The sequence below is a fragment of the Lynx canadensis genome, chromosome B4 (assembly GCF_007474595.2).
Source record: "Lynx canadensis isolate LIC74 chromosome B4, mLynCan4.pri.v2, whole genome shotgun sequence".
Classification (NCBI taxonomy): Eukaryota; Metazoa; Chordata; class Mammalia; order Carnivora; family Felidae; genus Lynx; species Lynx canadensis.
The window spans coordinates 131,520,943-131,541,013 of NC_044309.1; the positions used below are offsets into that span (position 1 = coordinate 131,520,943).

The window sequence follows — 20,071 nt, forward strand, 5'->3', positions numbered from 1 at the left end:
TTTTAAATTTTTTTAATGTTTATTTATTTTTGAGACAGAGACAGAGCATGAACAGGGGAGGGTCAGAGAGAGAAGGAGGCACAGAAACCGAAACAGGCTCCAGGCTCTGAGCTGTCAGCACAGAGCCCGACGCGGAGCTCGAACTCACGGAGTGTGAGATCATGACCTGAGCCGAAGTTGGCCGCTTAACCGACTGAGCCACCCAGGCACCCCTACCAATGTGGTATCTTATGCACAAAAGAGAATAGGTACTACTGCTTATTACTGATTACTGTAGGTGAGAAGCCTGAATGTTAAGAATATTATCTCCAAAGGGAGATGATTTGGAATGAACTAAGTGGGGAAATAAATTACAGAATATGCAAAAGTACTAAGAAAACATATAGCAAAGATATTATGGGAAGAAAAATGTCCTCAAAAGTGATTCATAAACTAAGAGGTTATATGTCATTCAAATAGATTTCAACATACCATAACAGCCTTAGCTCTGGGAGAATACCAAGCCAAGTCAAATTTTACTTGAATTTTACATCCATCAAGGTGTTCAGGATTCTGTATAGAATTTTGCATAGAATTTATGCTCTTAACTTTTCTTATAGGTCACTGACACTTTGTTAATTTATTAAGAGATATAGACTCTTCCCCAGAAAAATGCACATGTGTACACACCCAAACTTTTCATGTAAGTTTAAGGGATTCATGGTTTCTCTCTCCTCTGATGTCAATGGCTATTAGTTATAATAATAACAGCGAAGATTTATCGAATCCTTACTATGTGGCAGATGCCCTTCTTAACTTATCCAGTGATTTCCTTTTGCTTCAATTCCATATTTAGTAAATAACTTTGGATTAAAATTTGAATTCCTACAGAGGTCTGCCTACAAGGAGAGAATGCACTGGTTCTAAGAACCTCAAATGTAGTTACATTTTTCATTGGCCCTCTGATCTTTCACGGAGCCTCCTGAGCTTGTGAGTCTGCCCCTGAGAAATGGATTGGTTCTCAGTAGGCAACCCAATTAAATCTCTGCCTATAAGGCTGAGGGCTCTGAACTCTGGTCAATTCACCAGGGTAATGGATACATCCCTGCAAAGTTTCTCAAATAACAGCTCGCCAGCCTCTCCCCAAGCATATAAGGCCCTGATGTACTGTGTGATATATGAGCTTCGGAGTTAGACCAGGTTCAAGTTTAAGCATTGTAAGTGTCTGTTTCTTCATTTTGAAAGGGGTTGGGGGGTAGTAAAAGTATCTAACTGGTAGGGTATCTGTAAGAATACAGGGTATCTGTAAGGCATTAGACCAGTGGCTACAATCATCTGTTTTCCTAATCCTGACTCAAACACATATCGTCAGTGTAACCATGGGCTAGTTACTTAGCTTTATGAACTTTGGTTTCTTTAACTGTAAAATGGGAACAAAAAGGCTTTACCTCTTAGGGCTACCATGGGGTTTCAAGATATATATGTGTATATATATATATACATATATATATATATATATGTATAAAATTTTTTAAGTGTTTATTTATTATTGAGAGACAGAGTGTGAGCAGGGGAGGGGCAGAGAGAGACGGAGACACAGAATCCCAAGCAGGCTCCAGGCTCTGAGCTGTCAGCACAGAGCCTGACGCGGGGCTCGAACTCACAAACCACGAGATCACGACCTGAGCCGTAGTCGGACGCTCAACCGACTGAGCAACTCAGGCGCCTCTCGAGATATATTTAATATAACTCATTGAAAGCCTACTACATGCCAGGAGCTGTGTCAGGTCACTTATGAACATTAGCTCTACCGTTATACTAATCTCGGCACATGAGAGATACCAAATAAATGGTAACTTAATTATTTAATTAAATGATTCAGTTAAAACAGTCACTCTTTCAATGACATGTAAACCAAGAAACTTTTCTTAAAGTTTCTTTGAACTTCCTGAGTATTCTAGCAGTTATAACTAAGGACTGAAGTTAAGTACGACAAGGTATAGAATTCCGCATCCTTTGAGAAGGCTTTAATTTACTTCTATTTCTGATCCAGTAAAAACAGCTTCAGAAAACCACCCACATCCCTCCTTTAGCCTATTCTTATTTCCCTTTCTTTCATATTTTCTTCTCTTCTTTCCTCCTTTTCTCAGGGGATGGGAGAATATGATGAGTGGGAGGAAGAGAGAGGGGTGGGTATGAAGAGAGGCCAAGAGAGATTGTGTCATTTATCCCCATCTGGTTGAACAGACACGGTGTATTACATTGTTGAGGGTAAGGCCCAGAAGAGACTGACCTCCCAACTTCAAACCAGGGTGCTGGGGTCATGAAGTACAAGATTGTGGTGATGGTAGGGCAGGTTACATTTTCCTAGGACTAGCATGGGGAGGGTAGTGCAGTGAGACTAAAAGAGCATCAGCTTTGAAATCAAAGATTTGAAAATCAAACATTTGATTTGAACCTGGGTTCAAATCCTGGCTCCAGGTTTTATTTATTTAGAGAGGGCGTGCGCACACAGGGAAGGGGCAGACAGAGAAGGAGAGAGAGAATCCCTAGCAGGTTCTGCACTGACAGTACAGAGGTCTACGTGGGGCTCAGTCTCACAAACTGTGAGGTCATGACCTGAGCCAAAATCAAGAGTCAGATGCTTAACTGACTAAGCCACCCAGGCACCCCCAGCTCCCATTTTTAAACTGTATGATTGGGCAAGTAGATACTCTGAGCCTCTATTTCCTCCTTTACAAATTAGGAATAATAATAGTATCGACCTCAAATACTGGTTGGAGTGGAGACCTTCAGGGGTCTGTGCAAGGGCAAGTTGGTACTGTCCCTGAGGGACAGCTGGAACTCCTGGTACTTGCTAAAGGGGAAGCTTTTGGATGGAATTTCTGAGAAGGGGTCTACTGAGGAGAGAAAGGCTGAGTGAACATACCCAAGAATGAGGAGGATCCTTTGAGATTAAGGGAAGATATGGAAAGAAGAGTACTGCAAAAAGAGAAGAATTTGTGGGAAAGAGAAAAGATTTTTTTAAATGTTTATTTATTTGTTTTCAGAGAGAAAGAGAGAAAGCATCAGCAAGCAGGGGAGAGGCAGAGAGAGAGAGAGAATCCCATTGGCTTGATCTCATGACCTTGATCTCATGACCCTGAAATCCAGAGTCGGACACTTAACCGACTGAGCCACCCGGGCATCCCAAAGATTTTTTTTTTTTTTTTTTTTTTGAGAGAGGTAGAGAGTGTGAGTGAGCAAGCAGAGAAAGAAAGAGAGAGAGAGAGAGAGAAAGAGAGAGAGAAAGAACCCCAAAGCAGGGCTCAAGCTCATCTGACATGGGGCTCAAACTCACAAACCATGAGACCATGACCTGAACCAAAATTGGATGCTTAACTGATTGAGTCACCCAGGTGCCCCCAAAACTTTAAAAGATTTTATTTTTAATATTTTTTAATGTTCGTTTATTTATCACGGAGTCTGGTGTGGGGCTCAAACTCACAAATTGTGAGATCATGACCTGAGCTGAGGTCAGACCCTCAACTGACTGAGCCACCCAGGCTCCCCTAGAAGATTTTATTTTTAAGTAATCTCTACACCACCCAACATGGGGCTCAAACTCACAACCTCAAGATCAAGAGTCATGCTCCATTGACTGAGCCAGCCAGGTGCCCCAAGAAAAGATGGCTTTTTAAAAGGGTTATGTTTAAGAAGTTTTGTTAAGTAATTCCCCCCACTCCCACCATTTTCTCATAAAGTATGCAGAAAAATCTACATTTTTTTCAAAAGTTTGAAGATGGAATTCTGGGTTTTGAGCTAGGGGGACACATAGCACTATTCTGAGATTTGCTTCATAGAAAGAACAGGGAGGCCTAGGGAGCCTGAGGTTTGCTGGGTTGATATGAGAATTATGTAAGATGATGCATAAAAGCATCTGGCACATGGTGAGCAATCAATAAATAAAAGTTCTCTTAATCCCTTAATGGAATTCAAATAGTTTATTTTTATTATTTATTTATTTATTTGTTTGTTTGTTTGTTTGTTTGTTTTATTTAAGTAATCTCTACACTCAACATAGGGCTCAAACTCACAACCCCAAGACCAAGAGTGGAATGTTCTTCTGAGACAGCCAGGCACCCCTGAAGTTCAAATAGTTTAAATGACTTGCTCATGGTCACCAGGCTAGTGGACTTGGCTTAATATTTCCTCTTTAACCATATTGCCTCTTAATTTATGCAAATGATGTCGAATCAGTGAGTGACACCCCTAGAGAATAAACTGACTGCACATTTACAAGACCACAAATGTTCTAAGATGACTTCTTGTCTTAGCAAAACAAATACACAAATGAAGTAGGTGGCAACATCATGGTCTTATTTGTTGCTCCTATTATTTGCCCTGGTATGGGGCTTTGCAGGCTGATACCTTCACTTTTTATCTCCAAGCCCTCATCAGCTGGATCATTCTAGTTCTAAAATCTGTATCTGTAAGCCTCGTCTAGGAGCTAACGCTCTGCTGTATGATACAGCAGCTCCTTGCCTCTATAATTTTGTTCCTTTTTAATACGATGTGCCATCAAGTATAATGCATGGGATATAAGCCTCAATTATTGTCAGTATACTTGGGGACTCATACCAATTATAGTGCTATTTCTCTGACAGGTCCCAGGCGAGCTGCAGCTTGGAGTTCTTCAACACTGAGAAACAAAGATTTTCTTTATTGGAGGTTTTCTAATAGCATTTGAGATCCTTTAGTTTAAAACTGTACTGTTGTTGTTGTTGTTTTTGATTGAGTTGTGGCAACTTATGTGCTTTATATGAAGGCATGCATTTAATTTACATTGTTATAATTTAACATACTTCAGAATATACTAATTATAGTGAAGTTTGATTGCTCACAACTTGGCTCAATAGAGGAGATGATGTTTCAAAGCAGAGTCACCCAGCAAAAATACTAGTCTTTGTTACTTTCTCTGGCTCTTGGCTCACTTCGTTATAAATCTCCTCCTCTCTTCAGTTCCTTCAATTATTTCCTCTCTGTCACCTCTCTATTTCTCCTTTTAGTGTCTTATTGGAGTCCATTCAAAATGGTTTTACTCTTTTTGAAACTTTCTACAAATAGAAGAAAAAGAACCCCTGTCTGACCCAATTTCCACAGATCTCCTTTGCCTTCTAACTCTAGATAGACAGTTTTGGCCTCTGCAGTGTTCCCTCCTCACACCTGAAGAAAGAACATTGCTCTTTAACTTGTACTGTTTTATTTGAATGCAACCCACTTCCTCCCTCTGAGCCAATGAGTCATTTTCTCTTTTTAAAGTGAGCCCTAAAAATCTTCCATTTCTCTTCAGTTTAAAATTACACTCTTTGTGAAGTACTTCATGTCCTGTGTATGAAAGACACCCTATAAAACAGAGAAGATTGCCTTAACCACTCAAGGACTACAGGCAATGCGTGACCTACCAAGCCTTCACAATTTTGAGTTAAGTGGACATCACTTATTTTCTTCTTTATGAAGGCAAGGCACATAGTCTTTTGCTCACTAGTGAATTCCCAGAAGGTTGGTACATAGTAGATTTTTCAATAAGTATTTATTGAGTGAATAAGTGATCGGCTTCCCCTTCTCAATCTTTTTAACTTGCTTCATACCATTCATGCAGTTAATGTCTTTCACATTGGAATCTCCTGTGATTAAGTAGAAAATACTCATAAAAGTGTATTGAAAAGTGCAAGTATAAATTGTAGAAGATGCAGCAATATTCTTAGGGTTAGTTTAGAAAATGCCTAAAGAGGGGTGCCTGGCTGGCTCAGTTGGTGGAGCATGTGACTTTTTCTCTTGAGGTTGTGAGTTCTAGCCCCACATTGGGTGCAGAGATTACTTAAAAATAAAATCCTGGGGTGCCTGGGTGGCTCAGTCGGTTAAGCCTCAGACTCTTGATTTCGGCTCAGGTCATGATCTCATGGTTGTGAGACAGAGCCCTGCGTTGGGCTCTATGCTGAGTGTGGAGCCTGCTTAAGATTCTCTGTCTCTCTCTCTCTCTCTCAAAAAAAAAAAAAAAAAAAAGATTCTCTCTCTCCCTCTGCCCCTGTCCCCTGCCTGTGCGCGCTCTCTCTCTCTAAAATAAAAAAGTAATAAAATGTTAAAAAGGTAAAAAAATAAAGAAAATGCCTAAAAAGAGACACATACATTTCAGTACAATTTACAAAATTTACATTGGCATATCAAATATCTTCAAGTACATATGTCAATGACCCATTTATCTGTTATTAAATGATATATTGCCTTGGTTTAAAATTTTTTTTAATGTTTATTTAGCTTTGAGAGAGACAGAGCATGAGTGGGGGAGGGGCAGAGAGAGAGGGGGAGACACAGAATCCAAAACAGGCTCCAGGCTCTGAACTGTCAGCACAGAGCCAGACACAGGGCTCGAACTCATGAACCGTGAAATCATGACCTGGGCCGAAGTTGGACACTTAACCAACTGAACCACCCAGGTGCCCCATCTTGGTTTTAAATAAAACTATATTGCAATCACCAGAGTAATAATTGATTTAACCAAGAATCTTCAATGGATGCTAAAACTAAATGGTGAAAGCTTATTGCAGAACATGATATTTACACACATAAAGTATCGCCCCACAAACTGCTTATTCATTAAAAAGGTGAAAAGGTATATTTACGGTAGGGAAATCTTGTGAACACGATCTTAATCACATGATCAAACTTCTCATCACTAATAATGGGACAAACTGCCATCGTGTGTCCCCTGATACGATCTATAGAGAAGGTCATATTATTGCTTAATAATTTTCCCGCCAAAAGTGTTTACTATTTTAACTAATGAGGAAAAACACCCTCCAAATTGAGGGACATTCTGAAAAACAGCTGGCCTGTACTCTTCAAAACCGTCAGTGTCATAAAAGCCTAACAAACACTGAAGAGTTGTTTTGATTAAAGGAGACCAAAGAGACAGAACAACTCCATGTAGTGCGTGATCCTCATTAGTCCCGAATCAAAAACAAAATGTAAAAACCCCACCAGCTATAACAGACATTATTGAGACAAGTGGAGGCAGTTGAATACAAATGTATATCAGATAACACTAGTGTGCCGATGTTAAATTTCCTGACTGATACTTATATTGTGGTTACGTAGGAGAATGTTCTTGTTCTTACAGGAAATATGCGGAAGTATTAAGAACTGAAGTGTTGTAACATCTGTAAATAATTCTCAATTGTTCCGGTGGAAAACCTCTCAAATGGTTCACTAGAAAATACACACACACACGCACACACACACACACGCACAAACATGAGAGAGAAAAAATCTGACAAATGTTAAGAATAGATGACCCTTGGTGAATTGTATATGTGTATTCATTGTACTAGTCTTGCAAATTTTCTCTGGTTAAAATTTTTTTCTAAATATAGGCTTGTTGAAAAGACTGACATCACGAATGTGGGGTTATTTTGGTTGCTTATTCAGATACATAATGTTCAAAATATTTGATGGTGGCAACTAATTTTTCTTTGAATCTTCTGTTTTCATCATCCTATTTTAGGTCTCCTTGCCTTTCTGTTCACTGCCATCTGTCAAGCAGAGCCATCAATAAGTATGTAACGTGCACAGACACCTCAATAGATTCTGAATATGCCTAGTGTGAACTGAAGTTCTGTTTCTTCTGACAGGAGACTTCTCTCATAGGACCTCTTATGTATCTCCTATAGAGAGCCTCCCTTTTTGTTTTTGGCTGACAGCTTATTAGCACAATAGAAGCCATTCATGTATATGGAATATAAATTTTTATCTTTTTCTTATTGTCCTCCAGTATCTTTTTAGTCCTAGACAAACGAGGAGCCCAAAGTATCTCTGAAAATGGTTAAACTATTGCTTCATCCTGTAAAGAACTAGAGATTCTGGAAAACAAGTCATATTTGCATTTATAAAGTAATATGCACTGTGCAATAAAGTGATTTGTGATATATCTGTGCCCACATCAGAACTGATCATTCTGGAATTATTTCCTATTCTTCACTCTAACCTTTTTGATATTAATTGAAACACAAAAGTAGAGGGGCGCCTGGGTGGCGCAGTCGGTTGGGCGTCCGACTTCAGCCAGGTCACGATCTCGCGGTCCGTGGGTTCGAGCCCCGCGTCGGGCTCTGGGCTGATGGAGCCTGTTTCCGATTCTGTGTCTCCCTCTCTCTCTGCCCCTCCCCCGTTCATGCTCTGTCTCTCTCTGTCCCCAAAATAAATAAACGTTGAAAAAAAAAATTAAAAAAAAAAAAAAAAAGAAACACAAAAGTGGAATATTGGGGCTTACGTCATAGTTGCTCCTGGATCAGCAGTCATTTGATTGGTCACAAACACAGCCACGTTATATTCTGCATCAATAAATAAAATTGACAAACTAAGAGAATGGCAATATAAACAGTTCATGGTTTAGATTTCAGAGTTTAGGAATACTGTACTTTAAATTTATTTTGTAAATAATATTACATTCCTATTTTTTCCTTGATAACATAAATTAATTTAAAGTTATTATTGTTATTATTATTTTTAGGTACCTTATTTTGGTTTAAAGTCAGTATTTTGGTTTAATAAAAGAGTTGTAGTCCCATGAATTTTAGTTTTTAAAAATGTACTGCCTCCTGACATTATTCTGAGTTCTCTGCAAAGCCTACTCAACAGTCACAGATGCTATTCTGATAGTACCATTTATTTTAAAAATCTACCTTCTGAGATTTTTTGGAGTCGTGACAACATCTGGGCCAATTTTTGTTGCCGTTCAGCCAACTCCCCACGACCGCTGAAATCCACTCGGAAAAGGGCCATTATTGAATCAATGATCTACACAGGATTCACGTAAAAATAAATGTGCATTCGGCAAAGGAAAGAAGTTAATTTGAACTGGAATCAATAGAAGAAAAATAATATGCTAAGTGGCTCTGTGAGGGAGCAGTATTTAAAATCTTGTACCAATAGCTTGAAGATGCCAGCCTCTTCGTGGAACTTTGCTGCTACATAATCAAGTAGCTCCATCTGATGTTCACCTGGTGGGAAATGCAGTGAGAAAATGTTACAAAAGCTAGAAGAAGCAGAGGCTAAGATCATGTATGTTCTTGCAGTCAGGCAAAAGAGAGTACAGAAAGGATTTTCTTGGGCACCTGGGTGGCTCAGTCGGTTAAGTGTGTGACTCTTGGTTGTAATCTCATGGTTTTGTGAGTTCAAGCCCCGTGTTGAGCTCTACATTGACAGTGCAGAGCCTGCTTGGCATTCCCTTTTCCCTTTTCTCTCTGCCCCTCTGTTGATTGTGTTCTCTCTCTCAAAATAAATAGGTAAGACTTAAAAAAAAAAAAAAAAGAAGAAAGGATTTTCTTAATTATTTATGGATTTTTAATTTTTTTTTTTTCAACGTTTATTTATTTTTTTTGGGACAGAGAGAGACAGAGCATGAACGGGGGAGGGGCAGAGAGAGAGGGAGACACAGAATCGGAAACAGGCTCCAGGCTCCGAGCCATCAGCCCAGAGCCCGACGCGGGGCTCGAACTCACGGACCGCGAGATCCTGACCTGGCTGACGTCGGACGCTTAACCGACTGCGCCACCCAGGCGCCCCAATTATTTATGGATTTTTAAAAATAAATGTTTATTCATGTTTTGAGCAGGGGGAGGGGCAGAGAGAGAGGGGGACAGAAGATCTAAAGCAGGCTCCACGCTGACAGCAGTGAGCCAGATGTGGGGCTTGAACTCATGAACCATGTAATCATAACCTGAGCTGAAGTCAGACACTCAACCAGCTGAGTCACCCAGGTACCCCTATTTAAGGCTTTATTAAATATGATTTCACATTCTGCCTTAGCATGCATGCCAAATGCTACATTATCCAAAAAGAATGTTACTCTCCATTTCAAAGACAAAGAACAAGGACTCATTTGAGAGCATTTTAATATCTAAGGGCTTGCCAGATGATAGGTAACATTTATGGGCTAAATATATTTGGAGGAAAGTAAAATTAAGAAAAAGAACAGTGCCAAAATGTTACAAGTATCACCCAAATAATAAATCAGTGCTGCCAACCTTAAAACAGCTCAAGCATTAAATTAACATGGGGCTCTTACTAGTATATGCACGTGCATAAAGTACATTGTCCAGTACTGCATCATGGTCTACATTGAAGCGGTCAGCAATGTCCCGAAGACGATCTGGACGGCTGGAGTATGCCAAGATTAAGGATCCAATAAATCAATTTCAAAAAAAGTTTAGGTAACAACTACAAAAAATAATACCTCAAGTAAGTAAACTAACAGAGGCAAACAACATCCCTGCAAAGGTATTCTGGAGGATACTAATAATCACTTCAAATCTATATCAGATTTTATTTTTCATAAGTGTCCAGATTAATAAATACCTTAGGTAGTGATAACAGTGATAGAAATGATGAGGCAGTGATGAATTTAAATATTAAATAATCTAGGGGAACGTGGGTGGCTTAATCGGTTAAGCCTCGGACTCTTGAATTCAGCTCAGGTCACAATCCCAGGGTCATCGGATGGAGCCCCCCATGAGCCCTGTGTGGGGCTCCACACTGAGCATGGAGCCTGCTTAAGATTCTCTCTCTGCCCCTCTCCCCACCTTGTGCACACACTCTCTCTCTAAAATAAATAAATAAATAATAAATAAATGAAATAAATATTAAATAATCTAATCTTCACAATAACTTTGGAAGCTGCTTGTTATGGCCTATATTACATTTTACAAATAAGGACACTGACCAATAGAGATTAGGCAAATGACTCAGGATCATGCAGCAAATCAGTTACAAGAGAAAAACCAGAGACTAAGACTTGTATTTCTCTTTTGATCTCAGTTCTATAAAAATAGATCTATCCTAGGAAGATAATATCACTGAATTATAACTCAAGTCACTTCACAGTGAATTAATTCACTCTCTTTAAACTACTTACGTGTTTAATATGAAATAATTTAATATATCATTAACCATGAGTTTTCAACAAATGATAAAGTTGACTACATGAACCGAAGGATCAAAAAGTAATTTTAAGGATCAAAAGGAAATTATCAACCTATGGTTTTTGGTTTATTTAGAGTTTAAAATCTACCTTCTTCTAAAGGACTTGTGTTAGCTTTCTAAAATCAGTAAATTCATTGGGAGGCAAATTCAGCGCACCAGCAAAGGTATTTTGGAAGATGCTAATAATCACTTATATCTATCTGAACTATATAGGAGTAATAAACATTCTTTTAGGTCTTATCCACGGTCTCGTTTCACTTTGTTTACACTGCTTTTATAATACTGATCATACTATAACTAACTGTAAAACAAGGACAATTTACAATCTTATTTGTGACATTTATAACTGGTTCCATATACGTTGAATTGGATTGTCTTTAGGATTTCCCAGCCATCTGGGAAATCTGCATATTCTAATGCAGTAGTATGTTCTTTTCTTCAGAGCTTCAGTGATAACCACTAAAATCTTCCATTGCTACTGACTATACCCCATAGACGTTTTTGGTGGGCAAGTCAAAGAAGACAAAGAATTGGAAGACTAATAAAAATGTTTTTCACTACACTACTTTTTACAGAACCCAGTTACCATGTGACTGGGTGTGTAAAAGGTGGGCTTATGCTGAAGAAAGTTCAAATCAACCTATAAAATATTTGTTAACCAATTACCATATGGAATTGATAATCATTTTAACCAATTACCAATGCATTGTGGAAGGAGTTGTAAGACAATCCATATTATAGGTAAACATAAAACAAATTAAGAAGGCAAAATATAAACATATAAAAAACAAAATATCAAGAGAGAGCAGTGTACCTGTAAGAGAAACCAAAGGAATGAGGACATTCCAATGGGGCTCTTGAATGTCCTTGTTCCCCCCAACCCCAGCTGTTCCTCCTGACTCCCTCTTGCGTATGACTTAGCTCCAAACCGGTCCCCTCCACCATTCTTGATAAAATCCAAATTGCCCAAACAGTGGCTGCTCATCTGCAAGAACAATTCCTCCCTCTTTAAGAACCATTCTTAATCAACTATTTCTGAAACTAGCTGAACTCCAGCTGCGCTCCTCTTGCTACAGCCCTACACAGCATTCCACCCTCCTTCCCCAAGTTTGGAGTCTCCTTCAGAGTCTTCTCATGCCTGCTATTTCCAAATAAAGTCTTCTGCACACGGTTCTGGTTTTTTTTTTTCCTTCTACTAGCGTATTTTAGATAGTAAATTCTATAACAGCTTAGGAAGGACCAGGTTTTTTAAGTTGAGTAGTTAGAGAAGATTAGAAAAGGCAGGCCTTCAAAGGACAGCTTTAAAGGATTTGTATGATTCAGAAAGACTGTGAGGTAGGGGTAGATGGATCACATACTGAAGGAGGAGGATAGAAATATAGCCTGCAGGGGCTCCTGGGTGGCTCAGTCAGTTACAGGTCCAACTTTCCGCTCAGGTCATGGTCTCATGGTTCGTGATTTTGAGCCCCACATCGAGCTCTGTGCAGACAGCTCAGAGCCTGGAGCCTGCTTCTGATTCTGTGTCTCCCCTCTCTCTGCCCCTCCCTCGCTTGCACTCTCTCTTAATTAATTAATTAATTAACTAAAGAAACATAGCCCACAAATTTCTCTGGGACTGGCCAAATTAACACTTAAGAGTGAGAACAAAATAAAGGCATTTTCAGACAAGCTAGGGCTCAAAGTTTACCACCTGCATTACTTTTCTGAAAGAATGACTTGAGCAGGTACTTCAGTAAAACAAAAATACGGGAAGGAAGATTTGGGATGCAAGCAACTATAATGAACAGAGAAATGAGTACCTTTATAGTTAAATCTAACTAACTGCTGATATACAATGTTTCCATGTTTTAGAGACAATAATATTGGACTAGAACAGACTGCATCCATTTGTCTCTAACAATGGTAATAGTGAGTAATGAGATCTGAGAGCTAGACTGGGGCTTCATTGTGAATGGCCTTACAAACTTGTGCAAGACTTTTCCATTGTTAAAAGTAATTTTCGGGGCACCCTGGGTGGGCTCAGTTGCTTAAGCGCCATCTCATGGTTTTGGCTCAGGTCATGATCTCACGGTTCATGAGTTTGCGCCCCACATTGGACTCTCTGCTGTCAGCACAGAGCCCTCTTTAGTTCCTCTGTCTCCCTCTCTCTCTGCCCCTCCCCTGATCTCTCTCTCTCTCTCAAAAATAAAAGCATTTAAGAAAAAGAAAAAAAGAAAAACAATTTCCTGGGGTACCTTGATGGCTCAATTGGTTAAGCAACCAACTCTTGTTTTGGAGTCAGGTCATGATCTCACGGTTTGTGGGATCAAGCCCCGAGTCGGGCTCTGCACTGAAAGTGAGGAGCCTGCTTGGGATTCTCTCTCTCCCTCTCTCTCTGTCCCTACCTACCAGCAATCGCTTTCTCTCTTTCTCAAAATAAATAAACATTTAAAACAACAACAACAATTTCCTCTGGGGTGCCTGGGTGACTCGGTTGAGCGTCCGACTTTTAATTTTGGCTCAGGTCATGATGTCACGGCCATGAGATCAAGTCCCTTGTCAGGGCTGGGTGTCAAGCCTGCTTGAGATTCTGTCTCTCTCCTCTGCCCCCTTCCACCCCCCCACCCCCTATGCGTGTAAAACAAAAAACCAAAAAGTTTCCTCTGAACCTGATAACCTCTTCAAACTACTGTATTTCATCTTCTATTTGTTGGTTAATAACACTGCCTCCATTCCTTACTGTTTATTCACAACAAGCTTCCATCATCTTACTTTACTGCAAATGCTCTCTTGGATTCCTAATGTCAAACCTCAGTGATCTTTCTCAGCTTCCACCTTCTCTCTCTTTCTTTGTGGAACAGTACTGACAACGCTTTTCTTCTTGAAATTTTTCTCTGGCTAAGCCTCTACAGCTGGATTTTCTCCTACTTCCTCTGTCTGTATGGCATCTTCTTTTTAGTCCCTCTTTCTAAGCTGAGGCACACCCCAAAGTTATGTTCTACCTCTTCTCGGGTAGAATTCAACATTTCCATGGATGTCTTCCTGTTCCTCACATTTAACACAGTAAAATGAAACACACCATTTGTCTGAAACATGATCTTCCCAATTCTACTTTCGGCATGATTATCCTCCCAGCATCTAGACAAAAAACCTGACAGTAGTGTTTCAAACCTCTCCTTCCTCTGTCTACCAAACAGAGTCATCAAATCCTATCAATTTTCCTCCCTAATATTTTTGTCCCCCACTTTTTTAAAGAATCTTATTTTTAAGTAATCTCTACCCCCAACATGGGGCTCAAACCTACAACCTCGAGATCAAGAGTGGCACGCTCTACCTATTGAGCCAGTCACACACCCTTGTCCTTTTCTTTTTATTCCTACTGCTTCCAGCCTAGATCAAGCTCTCATTACTTGCCTGCAATATCGCAAAAGTATACAATTTACACCCCTCACCTGGTTTTAAAGCCCTTCCTATCTAAAACCCAAATCACCTTTCCAGCCTTAATTCTGAAACACATTTCAATTAAATTACAATTCTTTCTGTCACCCAACCAGGTTCTGCCCTTTTCTCTTCTGTGCTTTTTTGTTCTCTTCTTACCTTTCCCTTTATTTTGAACCATGACTTTGAGAGAGTCAACAATCTTCTTCCTAACTATTAAGTACAATCTTTGGAGAAATAAGAGGATAAAAAACGAATAAAATGTAATTTTCTCCCATGTATTCATTTTGTGAATTTTACACCAAACTCATCTGGAGAACTGAAACCTTTTGAAATAAAAAGTGACTTGAAAACTCTACCAACTGTTTTCCCTGTGGCTTTTCTCATTATTGCTGGTTTAGGAGATGATTGTACAAATGACATATTTCAAACAGACTTTCTTTTATAGTAACATTACTACATCATACTAATTATGCTAGCAACTTGTTTAAATAAAAAGGTTACAAAGTATTTTCTGTATCAATGAAGATAATCTTTCCTCCTGAGTAGCCACCTGCTCCTGGAAGTTGAGCTGTCACTAGGAAGCAATTAAAAAATTAAATAATATTAATAGGATTGAATAACCTTTGTACAAGTGAATATACAAATTAACATAGGATTTGCATTGGTTGCAACTCTGTAGTCAATCTGGCAAAGAATCATGATCCCTTAGTTTCTAAAAGCATGCTATATTCTTGTATTACTAACCAATGGTAAAATCATAAATATTCCACCAGCATGGTAGCAATTCAACAAAGAATATCAGTATCTCTCACAATGGGAGATATTCATGAAAGTTAGTTCTCTTCTAGAGAAGAGAATTTAAATATTACTTTCATCCTATAAGAAACAATCACAAATATAATTTATGCTATATAACTTATTTAAGTAACCTTTCAATTAATGTGTGTCAAATTTTAAAATGCATTGTCTCTCTAGGTAGTAGTAGCTGACACTAAGGAATTTCTTTATATTAGGTTCAAGTATTATTTCATTTATTTTTCAAAACAACCCTAAATTTGGCATTATCATTACTCTTATTTTACTGATGGGAAAATAAGACAGGTGAAGCCACTTGCCCAAGGTCACACAGTTAGCAGTGGTAGAGCAAAGACCGGAGCCAGGTATTTTGATTCCAGAATCCCATTCTTAACTGCTTAGCCATGCTTCTTCCACTCAGGTCAAAGAAATGCAGAGTAATGTCTTTGTACAGAAGGAGATAGTTTGTTTATTTGTTTTAGTAACATTTATTTTTAAGTCTTAGCTAAGGCCAACCTTACGCCATGGAAAGTTAGAGATTCTAGGTCTCAGCTGATTTTGTGACATTTTTGTCAATAGAATACAGAAAAGATGAAATGGGAAAAATGGAGACAGTGAGGGCCTCTCTCCACCATCAACCCTCATATACCTATTCACTTCCTCCCTGGTTCCATTCAGGTGTTCAGAGTGCAGCACATATACCATTAACGCATTCAAAGACTGGCTCTGATATTTGTGTAACGATGGGCAGTTTACTTAACCTTCTTGAGCTTTAGTTTCCTTGCAAATTTGTTCAGGTTACATGAGATCATATAAAGTACCAGGCACAAAATAAAATTAGTATGTGATAGCTACAATAATTATTGTTATTGTTGTTGTACATCCTTACCACAGAGGGTATGAGAGAGCTGGGTTTTTCCAGTACGAAATTCTGTGAAATACAGAAAAAAACAAAAACCACATAGTTCATTTTTAGATGTTTTCATAAAAAATAAAATACAGACTCCGAGTATGATTTTCTTTCCAATTATCAAAACTTACATATAAAGTACTAGTATGTCATGGGTGCATTCTACAATATGAATACCAGTAGTAAAAATAACTTTAAAAAACATTTATCTATTTTGAGCGGCGGGAAGAGAGAGAAGGAGAGAGAGAACCCCAAGCAAGCCCCATGCTCAGCACACAGTCTGACACAGGGCTGGATCTCACAACAGTGAGATCATGACCTGAGCATCAAGTGTTGGATGCTTAACCAACTGAGCCACCCAGGCACCCCAGTAAAAACAACATTTTAAAGGTATTTGTTCACAGAACTGTCCTTTAGAAAAAAAAAAATTATTTAAACCAAGTTTTCCTTAGGATTGATTAATCATTGTGAGATAATAGAAAAAGAAAAAAAATATATATATATATTTTGGTCTCTGCCCTCTAGTTCTTAGCACAGAGTTCCTAAAACCCTTGTAATTTCCTAAGTGGTAAGAGCACTACAAGCATCTTTTGTTTCAATGAGGCCACTCTGGGTGGACTCCTGATGGCTTCTGATGGATGGATGGGGGCTGGTCACCAGAAAGACCAAGCCATGATTAGAAGGTTGGAATTTTCAGCACTCTTCTCCTTCTCTAGAGAGGGGAGAAGGGCTGGAAGTGGAGTTGATAATTGATCATGCCTGTGTGAGGAAGCCTCCTAAAAGTCCCAACAGGATGGGGTTCACAGAGCTACCGGGTTGGTGAACACATGGAGGTGCTGGAAGAGGGGCACGCCTGGAGAGGACATGGACACTCCACACCTCTTCCCTCATACCTTTTCCTACTCATCTCTTCCCTCTCGATGTTCATCCATATCCTTTAGCATATCTTTAATAAACTAGTAAATGTAAGTAAGTGTTTTCCCGAGTTCTGTGAGCTGCTCTAACAAATTAATCAACCCCGGGGGGGGGGGGGGGGGGGGGGGGGGGGGGGGGGCGGATGTTGGAATCTTGGATCTTCAGCTGGTTGGTCAGAAGCAGATAATAACCTGGGCTTGTGAATGGCATCTGAAGGCAGGGGACAGGTGGGGAGGGGATTCTTATGGGACTGAGCCCTTAGTAAACATATGGAATCTAATGCTATCTCTGGGTAGATTGTGTCAGAATTGAGTTGAATTCTTAGATACCCTGCAGGTATCCAAGAATTGCTTACAGTTGTGGGGGAAAACATCCATATATTTGGTGACCAGAAGTGTCAGAAGTCAAGTGTATTGTGTGAGCAGTAAAGGAGATTCACAGGAAAAAATACACAGTAGGAAAGAACTGGGTTTTCACTACATAGGGAAAAAAATACTGAGTTTTTTCATTTTAGTCATATAAATGAAAGTTTAAGACCCTACTACTAAGGAAGGAGAGCCTCGGGTCCTCCCACTACACTGAGATCCTCTTAGGGAAAGCTGAAGTAGTCTCAGATTGGTGGCATGCCCTACTTCCCAACAAAAGCAAATCCTTTCTAGAGAAAAACTTCCCCATGCACCAGTTTAGGTCCAGTGAACTCCCATAGATCAAAATCAGGCAATAAGGTCACAAATATCAGTAAATACACAAGGGAGTGAGCCAATAAGACTGACAGTCAACAGAAATAACAAAAACCAGATTTATTTCTCTACATCGACAGAAACATCAACAACAACAAAAAAACCGACTTGGTTCCCCTAAGGACTGCAGATACTGGAATTGCCAGACATAGTATATAAAATAGCTATGCATGAATTGTTTTGAAGAAAAATAGAAGATATGATCAGGGAAGAAAAAATCTACTCTCTACGTTCATGAAACATGCATATCCTAGAAATAAAATTGATCCCAGTATTCAACTACCTTTTGAAGGAATGATAGAAAAAATGTCTACTCTTTTAGGGAAGTCAGAGAAAAAGAGGACAAACGCCAACCAGACCTATCTGTTAACGTTGGAATTTGTTTCATTTGCTGCCCAGAATGATCCTGTAGTATAACTGAGACTTCACCATAAGTTTCAAAATAGATACAGTTTACTAATTGTTATTTGTTTAATTATATATGTATGTATGTGTGTGTACTTCTTTTCATATAACAAAATACGAAGGTTTTACCGACCTCCAAAAGCTTCTGTGATTGCCATGCTTTCAATTCCACCTCCTAGCAACTTACTGGAAATAGAAAGTAAGCATTAGTAAAGGGAACAGAAATAGAAATATCAAGAAAGGAGAAAGCATATCATATGTCTCCTATCTATCTATCTATCTATCTATCTATCTATCATCTAACATGAATGGGAATTCTTGGCAGAATGGATGACACTCTTCCTGTCTAGACCACAGGTTCTGCTGCATGTGGGCAGGGTGGATCAACAAAACAACATATAAGCCCTGCTGTTCTTGTTCTTACTTCTGGATACCAATAGGAAATGGGCTTTAAGTCTCATTCTTTTTTTTTTTTTTTAATGTTTATTTTATTTTTGAGAGAGTGAGAGAGAGAGAAAGAGAGAGCACGCACACAAGCAGGGGAGGGGGAGAGAGAGAGAGGGAGACAGGATCCAGGAGGGCTCTTTGCTGACAGCAGAGTCCAGATCAAGAGCTTGAACTCATGAACCATGCAATCATGACCTGAGCCCAAGTCAGACTAAGCCCCCCAGGGGCCCCTTAAGTCTCATTCTTTACAACTGAATTGAAGCTTGAATAAACGGTCTTAGTTATTAACTGGGTTGTTCATATCGTGCTTGGGACTATTCAGTGTTTAAATATAAGGAGAAACGTATGTAAAATAGATATTAGGAGAATTCACTGACTGTCACCATGATTGGTTTATTCCACACAAACCACTCTATGAAGAACATGTCAGGATAGGAAATATTCAAAGGTGTTATAGGTAATGCTAGCAGTTAGGAGAATAATGGTCAGATTTTGGCAGCATACATTTATTTGGTAACCAAATGTTTCAGTGTATTTAATATTCTTTAAAAAAAAATTTTTTTTAACGTTTATTTATTTTTGAGAGAGAGACAGAGCATGAGCAGGGGAAGGAACAGAGAGAGAGACACACACAGAATCTGAAGCAGGCTCCAGGCTCTGAGCTGTCAGCACTGAGCCTGACATGGGGCTCAAACCCACGAACCATGAGATCATGACCTGAGCTGAATACTTAACTCACTGAGCCACCCAGAAGCCCCTACTTAATATTCTTGATGTGAAAAGACCTAAGGTTAAGTCATTATGTCATTCATTCATTAAATGCAACAAATATTGTGTTTACTAAGACCCAGAAGGAGCGCTTTAAAAAGCTTTGTCGTTTTAGGGTGCCTTGGTGGCTCAGTTGGTTGAGCGTCTGACTTCAGCTCTGGTCATGATATCATGGTTTGTGAGTTCGAGCCCTCAGTCGGGCTCTGTGCTGACAGTTCAGAGCCTGGAGCCTGCTTCAGATTCTGTGTTTCCCTTTCTCTCTGCCCCTCCCCAGCTTGTGTTCCATCTGTCTGTCTCTCTCTCTCAAAAATAAACATTTTAAAAATTTTTAAAAAACTTCGTTGTTTATACTAGCATGAATTTTGAGACATGATCACAGATTAGACAAAGCATTAATAGATATGGATAATCCAATAGATTTTATATTTACATAGTTTAAGAGGGCAATTTAAGTGTAAACTGAGGCAATGTCAGAAGTTACCCACAAATTTAATGAGGACTATGTACTTTAATGAAAAAAAGAAAAATCTAGGTACCACCTGTATAACTTGAATCTAAAGGCCATGGGTTGAAAGACCATCCCATTTGGAGGGCTTGCACTTGAAGATCTATAAATCTACAAACTATTAAATTGAGGTTTACTTGTCCCTCCTCACCTTGAGAAAAATTCTAAAAG

At 39.2% G+C, this 20,071-nt stretch overlaps 1 protein-coding gene across 1 annotated transcript in view; it reads right to left on the reverse strand.

Moving 5' to 3' along the window:
• The window catches only part of DMC1 (DNA meiotic recombinase 1), a 41,659-nt gene that overhangs the window by 11,969 nt on the left and 9,619 nt on the right, over positions 1-20,071 (reverse strand). Inside the window, exons 6-12 of the mRNA XM_030320631.1 lie at positions 18,314-18,366; positions 16,100-16,141; positions 14,917-14,989; positions 10,082-10,173; positions 8,941-9,014; positions 8,697-8,811; positions 8,285-8,345 (exon numbers count right to left, since the gene is read on the reverse strand). Of these exons, the coding sequence (XP_030176491.1) occupies positions 8,285-8,345; positions 8,697-8,811; positions 8,941-9,014; positions 10,082-10,173; positions 14,917-14,989; positions 16,100-16,141; positions 18,314-18,366 (510 nt within the window). The remainder of the gene's footprint in view (positions 1-8,284; positions 8,346-8,696; positions 8,812-8,940; positions 9,015-10,081; positions 10,174-14,916; positions 14,990-16,099; positions 16,142-18,313; positions 18,367-20,071) is intronic.